At 33.7% G+C, this 7,557-nt stretch overlaps 1 protein-coding gene across 1 annotated transcript; it reads left to right on the forward strand.

Annotated features, from left to right (window-relative positions):
• The first annotated feature begins 324 nt into the window (after positions 1 to 324).
• Positions 325 to 7,264, forward strand: LOC134700901 (millepora cytotoxin-1-like). The gene is made up of 6 exons (XM_063562056.1): positions 325 to 437; positions 3,028 to 3,261; positions 4,916 to 5,050; positions 6,160 to 6,280; positions 6,967 to 7,051; positions 7,092 to 7,264. Exons 2-5 carry the CDS (start codon positions 3,045 to 3,047, stop codon positions 7,022 to 7,024), a joined length of 531 nt encoding a protein of 176 aa, XP_063418126.1. The 5' UTR covers positions 325 to 437; positions 3,028 to 3,044; the 3' UTR covers positions 7,025 to 7,051; positions 7,092 to 7,264.
• The last annotated feature ends 293 nt before the right edge of the window (positions 7,265 to 7,557 follow it).

The following is a 7,557-nucleotide window of genomic DNA, read 5'->3' on the forward strand; positions in this document are numbered from 1 at the left end:
TTAATTGGTCACTCAATTTTGTCTTGTCAACCAAGCTGACACTTTAATCTAAATTATTGATTTTCGTATACCTATGTTGCGATAATCTATGTAATTTTGACAATAGGTCTAATTGCCTATACTCTTTCTTTTATTCAAAATATAGCATGTATAATTTATGAATGAATAATTATCAATATTTGTCAAACATCTGTAAAATATATTTTCTTCTAAAAATAGAATAATTAATAAAATAAAGTTTGCAAAGCGTTACACGGACCGTTTAATGGTAATCGTAAATTCCCCTTTGTCTATTTTCAGATATCATATATATATAGTTGTCCAGTGACTTTTTCGCGGGGAACGGGTTTCTCGTGCTTGAGACTCAATGTCGAGACTTGGGTATTTAAACATCGTCTGGACAATATTACTTCAGATTAGGGAAAACTATCTCACTGGTAAGTTGTACTTTTAAGTTTCATGTTATTCATATTTCCATGTTTGACTTAAAGTCATATGAAACGAGTGACCGGTGAAAAAAATGTTTATCCAATTCTTGAACCAATGCATATGTATCATAAACTTAGTCTTCTGTGCTCGATTTTATCATATTTTTCGCAAAAATGTTGTATAATCGTCAATTTTGTTTATCTCTGTTTTGATTGAACAAATATGGCTGCTCATCAAATGCAGTGTTTTGAAGCCGAAGTTTACCGATTGTCACCTTATAGTAAACAACCATCAAAAAGCATGGGTATTGAGCACGTGTTTATGTACAATCAGATAATTGTTTATTTTAATGACAGATCCATGCGTATTGCGATTACCGGATTTTTACGAGGAAGGGCACGCTTATAAAGGTCACTTTGCATACGGAAAATATGTCGGCGATTAACTTCCTGGAAGCAAGCAATTAGATATAGGTAAATTTCTTCTAAATGTGGACAGACTAAAGAATTGTCTTTAGAAAAAAAAGTACATATATATGTAGTGGAGTCCCCGGTGTCCGCGCGGCCCGTGATATCGCGCATCAGCTGATTTCGTCATATCAACACAGTAACACATACAAAATCGTTCTTGTTATTGTTTTAGCCTTCTGAAGGGATAAAAAAGAATAAAATTGATAAGTTCAAGAATTAATGAATAACTGCAATCCCGTGATTTACCATATTTGGCCAATTTCCATTAAAAAAATTACATCATCAGATTATTTTTGTTTTATTTAAGTCAAATTAATATCAGATTGAAATATTTTTTGCTCTGCATCCTTGGAAGTGTGTTTGGTACAAACCCAGCTATATTTCGTAGTATAACATCTTTCCTTTATTTCAAATAAGCTATTTTTGGAAGGCATGCGCGAAATCACCGGACATTGGAGGAACTCTCAGAACAGGGGTTTTCCTAATTTTGGACACACATTACACAAAATCTAAAGGATGAAACCATACAAACAGAAAATTTTATGAAATAAAAGTATGTTATGAATGTGTTCACACAAATTTATCCAATTATTGGTTTTATCAGTTGAATGAAGTGAAGTCATAAGTCTTAGGTGCGCGGATACACCGGACTGCATCGTACATAAGTTGTATAATGAAAACTATCCATTTATTTATGTAAAACATGTGCATATTTTTATTGGATTTGAGGTTTCATATGACTTTAAATATTTAGTACTTTACGTTTGAGAATTGTTTTCGATTTTCAAATCAAACATTTCTAAATTTATTATTTGTTTCCGTTCCAAAAGATAGATGGAATTGAACACTGGCTAGATATATTAGGATTTCGGGTTAATAAAGAGATGGGTTCATTTTGCTAGCAATATTTAAAAAGCAGGGTCGAATCCAGCAATATTTTTTTTAAAAGAGGAGTTCCCAAACCATGATGAAGGGGGTTCCAACCATAGGTCCCTATTGAAATGCATTGATCGTCCAAAAATTGAGGAGTTTACGAATGGACTGCATTTTTTAATTATTAAATCGTCCGTTTTCGAACGTCTGTCGGATGAGCAAAGCAACAGTTGAATTAGACAATGATTTTGTTATTGTATTTATATAACCGGAAGAAAAGTGACATTGGGAACTTTTACTATAATTTGCAAAGTGCTTTTTTAGGAACTCTCGTTTTGAATTGAATATGTATATGAACTCTCGTTTTGAATAATTATATGAACTCTCGTTTTGAATATTTATATGAACTTTCGCTTTTAATTGATTATTTCTCGTTTTAGTTTTAAGTTGAATATTTCTTGTTTTAAATGATTCTTTATTCTGAAATATAATGTTTCTTATTTCAAATATCCAAAGAGATTATAGATTTACTATTTTACAACTTAATCCGATGGCTGTCCAGAGTGTGAGAGATAATACATGTATCTAACACTTGAACTACAAAAGCAATTATCGCTATTTTATAAAGTTAAGCCGGAGGACAATGAGCAGCTTATTATTACATAACATTGGACAACTATATTTATATTTTATGAGAACCTTTTATAATGTTTTAATACCCTTATCTTCGAATTAATTTATGTTTTGTAAACTGTTGCTGGAGCAATCTTCCCCTAGCTTTCGAACTGTAAACTTGTGTTAATAAATTTGTATATATTTATACGGTCTTGCGTTTAAAGCAGCCATAGTGTCGATTATAGACCTACAGACTTTAATGTAACCCGTGCCGAACTTCACGGACTCATGCCGCAAGTTCACGGGGTTATATTTACACAGTATCTAGATACAAACAAAAAACGAAAAAAAATTAGCCAAATTCAGCCAATCAGAAGATGGTAACATTTAAAAATGAAATTGTATACATAATACTATTATTGAGGGGGGATAGGACCTTTATCAGGACACCGGGACTGGGTGTTTTTAAGCTCGGGATTTCGGGATTGACCCTTTCGGGATCCGGAAATCCTTTTTTCGAAATTTGGGACCTCGACATTTCGTATTTTTAAGCCCAGTATTTCGGTATTTCGTCTTTTTAAGCTCGGGATTTCGGGATCAAGACCCCTCCTGTTAAACCCCCTCAATTATTTACTTTCAGTAAACCATTAACTGACGATGTTGATGTTATCTATTATATTTTTGATTTGCACACTAAACTTTGTGGTCGGATGGGACTATGTTAACAAGTTTGATGAGCGAATAGATTTTTCGTGTCCAAGTGGTCAAGCCATCTCTTTTATACACAGTGAACATCACAACTATTATGAAGATCGTAAATGGTCTTTAGGATGTAGATCTACGGTTGGACAACACGTAGATTGCTACTGGACACGTAAGTATTATATAACATGTTAAATATAAACGCTTCAGGCCGAATAAAAAAGTATATATGTGTTCACTGTACCCCTGATCATTAAATGATCCATTTTGGTTGAATAAGTGTATGATTTGGGTTATTGTAGGGGCTAAAACTTCAGTCTTCTCGCAATTGTATGCTGTGAAAGGCTTCATTGGATCATTCCCAAAACTGCATGTCGCATGTCGTTGGTTGTCAGAAAGTGCTGGCATTAACTTGGATATTTATTGCAGTTTTTTCACAATAAGGGCGGAGATATTTATTGAAGTTTTTTTACAATAAGGGCGGCAAAATTCATGACATTAGCCAAGCTTTAAATGACAAAATCGTGAAAATGGTGCATATGTTGAAAAGTGGTGAACATGGTTTATGTCCGTTCAAAATAACCCTTACTTCGCATTTGTTCCAAAAATCATAAAACCGTAAAGTTGTCGACAATTGTCTCAAGTAATTTTCAACCAAATATAAAAAGTTCTAATATAAATTAAAAAAAATATAAGATTTTTTTGAAAAACAAAAGTGTTGCGTTTTCATTGGCTCTCGGTATATAAACTTGTTTGTATGAGGCTGAGAAACTTGAATGGAGAGGTTGTCGTACCGAGTTCTTCCGAAGTTTTGTGCCGAATCCACAAAAGTTTATATTTCTATGACATTGACCTTATATTGTTTTATACTGCAACTTAAAAATTAGTAGATTGATATCGGTTTAAATTGTAACACAAACTTATTTTCATACCTTCATGAAGCCCTGATTGTGGAGAAAGTGATTCCTGGTGAAATTGACATTGCACAAAGTATAGCTATGCTACTATATTAAGGAAATATATAAAAAAAAAAAGAAAAGAAATTATGTGATCTACAGTTTGGTAGGTGTCTTTTTGATATCCATATCTCATTGGTATTTGTCGTCTTTTAATAACTACATAAAATATAATAACAGCGGCATCTTCTCTAGAGAGTTTCATTTATTCGACGACTTGTAAATATCAATTTAAGGTCTTCTTAATTACATACAATGCATTTATTTCTGTAAACTGCAGTCAGTTATACACAACTTTTAGTCGTATTAGATTGGCTTTTATTATCTTGGCAGCCAGGTGTTATTGGTGCTAAAAACCCGAAGTGCTCGAGGACTACCATCGACATTCGGAAATCCTTATCGATTAAATCGCATGACGCGTACAATATTCGAACTCACAACCGCAGTGTTTAGAGGCTATTATATTTTCTATCTTATTTGCTTTAACCTCTCGACCATTTTAAAATGTCTATATGAAAATGACACTGAAGTTACACCAGGGCGTCTGAATATGTAAATTAATGCAAGTGACTACTGCTGTACATTGTCACATGACAATGAATCGAGAGTCGATTCGAACTTGTCTCATTGGCACTCATACCACATGGTCCAATTGATAAATATGCAATTAAAACAAATTCTAGTCTATATTGTTTCGGTTACAAGATACCAAACAGTGGTGGCGCGGAGCCAGCCATTTCAAACGGGGAGTTCCAACTATATGTCGCCATTCAAATGCATTGATTGTCCAAAATAGGGGGTGTTCCAACAACCTGATTTGCCCCTCCTGGATCCACCACTGCTAAATATTATTTGTATTTTGTATATCAGCTTCTTTTGTGAACGACTGGGATGAATACTTCAACTTTGAATGCAGCCATAATGGATTTATAACTGGTATAAGGAGTGTCCATGACAACGGAAAAGAGGACAGAAGGTTCATGTTTAAATGTTGTGGAATTTCTGGTAATAGTTTAATTGATGTTAAGCATTTATTTTTTTAACTTTGTCATATAAATAATTTGATATATCAAATTGTAAGATCCCACAAAACATAAGTCACATGGTAAACGCAAAAATCGTAATCAGCGTATTAAGCAACGTATAAATTATACACTTGCTGATCTGTTATCTATAATAAAAAATAATGGTTCACAACAAGTATTATGCAAACTGGGTCAGGACTTCAAGGTTTGGTACCATCAAAACGTTTAATCCTGCTGCAAATGTTTGCACCTGTCCGAAGTCGGGAATCTGATGTACAGTAGTTGTTGTTCGTTATTTATACATGTTTCTCGTGGTTTTTTTTTATATATATTCAAAGTTTTATTTCATTTCAAAGATATATAGATTAGACCGTTGGTTTTCTTGTTTGTAAGGTTTTCCAGTTAGTGGTTTTGGGGCCCTTTTTAGCATGTTGTTCGGTGTTGAAGGCCTTACCTTGATCTATTATAAGTTATATGGTTCGCTACTGACCCCCTACGGATCCATAGAGGGTTAGTAAAATTCATAGGGGGTGAGGCCGAAGGCCGAGTCCCCTATGAATTTTATTCACCCTCTATGGATCCGTAGGGGGTCAGTAGTTAACCGTATAACGAATTTATCGGACGTTGGACTTTTCCTGCGGCGTTTTGTTGAAAAATAAACAATGAAACACAACAACATTAATAGATGACGTCGCCATTAACGCGTCACGAACCCCATATGAAACTTACTAACCCCATACGGTCTCATAGGGGGTCACCACCTGACGGCGTTTAACCAATAACAACGTGATAATTCATCTGTGGTCCGATAAAAAACAATAGAAATTGGACCAATGACGTAACGTTATTTTAAAAGTTTTGGTCAACTAGCAATAAAATTACTCATAAGTCCTTAACATTCTGAAAAGGTCAATAAGATTCAATGAAACCTTATTCACGATAGATGTTTAAATAATTATACACTCCTAGTCCTAACAACGCGTTGAAGTATTTACGAAGCATTATCCAATCGATAATATTTATCCTTGTTTGTCTTTATCAAACTTTTATTTACAAATAAGCAGCTTATTCAATATGTATTTCATTTAGGAAAGGAAGCTAGGCAGTGTGAAAATACTATGAAGAATAACTTTGACAAAGCCGATACAGTGAGGGTACCAGAAGGTTCCGTTGTAAAAGGTGTTTCCAGTAGCCATTCCAACTACTACGAGTAAGACTAAGTTTAGAAAGTTCAATGAGTATATATAGAATATCAAATTGTTACGTAAGGGGCGACATAAAAAAAATCGAGAAAGAATGAAAAAAACTTAATTCAAATACTCTGGGGTGGGGCGGGGTGAAAATTACTGCAAGTGTTAATTGCAATCGATTTTATTCTGATCCTCATTGGTCAATAGGTTATTGAAAAGGGAGGGGGTAGGTGGGTAAGGGAAAAAAATATGAATTGAAGTTTGTTTTACCCTACATTGAACTTTTGATGTCGTCCCTTATTAAAGCTGTTTTCAGTACAGACAACTTTTGTGTGCAAATTTGAATATTTTTTTTTCAGTACACACAACTTTTGTGTGCAAGTTTGACTATTTTTATTTTTTAGTACACACAACTTTTGTGTGCAAGTTTGAATATTTTAATAAGTGTGTACCACAATATTCTTTTACTAGGAATGATGTCAATACACATAACGTAACGGTCAGACACTATGAGTAAGTTAAAAAAAATCCCCACGAGTTTGCACCAAATTATTCCTTTACTAGAGATGACACCAATACTCTTTTAACCACAGCAAACAATGAACAAAACCCATACCGCAAAGCAACTTATACAATGCATTGACTTTATAAATGTATGGTATAATTCAAGCAAGAAAAAGTAAAAAAAAGTTTAATTTTATTTCAGAGATCGACAATACAGCTGGAAAATATGCAACTTGGTTGATAGTAGTTACGGTAGATAGTTTCCCCTAATTTGAGGGTTTGAAGAGGTTGAAGACTTGAAACAAAAGCCAATTTTATGATGAAAAGGTTGAAGACTTGAAACAAATAGCCAATTTTATGAGTACTTCGATTCTGTATAACGTGGTTTTTCATAATTTGGGATTTGGAGAGTCTTAAAACTTCAACACAAAGAGCCAATTTTATGAAAAAAAATCTTTTGTATTTACGTCATACATAATAAAATTGTTTGGCTAGTTAAACGTCTTATTCAGAAAATCATAACACGCTTACTTGTAAGTACGAACTCCGACTTAATAGTTCAATAATATACTCCCTTGTGCGAGAGTATAACGCTCTATACACATGAAACCATCGAAAGAATGGATCAACATATAATTTATTGCTAGTTCACACGTTTCCGCTATTTAGCATTCCATGACGTTCTGTTCATGACTAGATTTCCCGCATTGAACGTCAAATTAAGACTTGTTTTCCGATGTTCATAGGTTCAAATATCTAATGGTTCGTTTCTACATACAAAAAAACCCAGATA

The sequence above is a fragment of the Mytilus trossulus genome, unplaced genomic scaffold (genome assembly GCF_036588685.1).
Source record: "Mytilus trossulus isolate FHL-02 unplaced genomic scaffold, PNRI_Mtr1.1.1.hap1 h1tg000187l__unscaffolded, whole genome shotgun sequence".
NCBI classification, from domain to species: Eukaryota; Metazoa; Mollusca; class Bivalvia; order Mytilida; family Mytilidae; genus Mytilus; species Mytilus trossulus.

Coding starts and splice junctions, on each gene's coding strand:
- LOC134700901 (XM_063562056.1), top strand. CDS start 3,045: ATGTTGATGTTATCTATTATATTTTTGATTTGCACACTAAACTTTGTG. Junction 5,051..6,159: donor TAAATGTTGTGGAATTTCTG/GTAATAGTTTAA, acceptor TATTTCATTTAG/GAAAGGAAGCTAGGCAGTGT. Junction 6,281..6,966: donor AGCCATTCCAACTACTACGA/GTAAGACTAAGT, acceptor ATTTTATTTCAG/AGATCGACAATACAGCTGGA.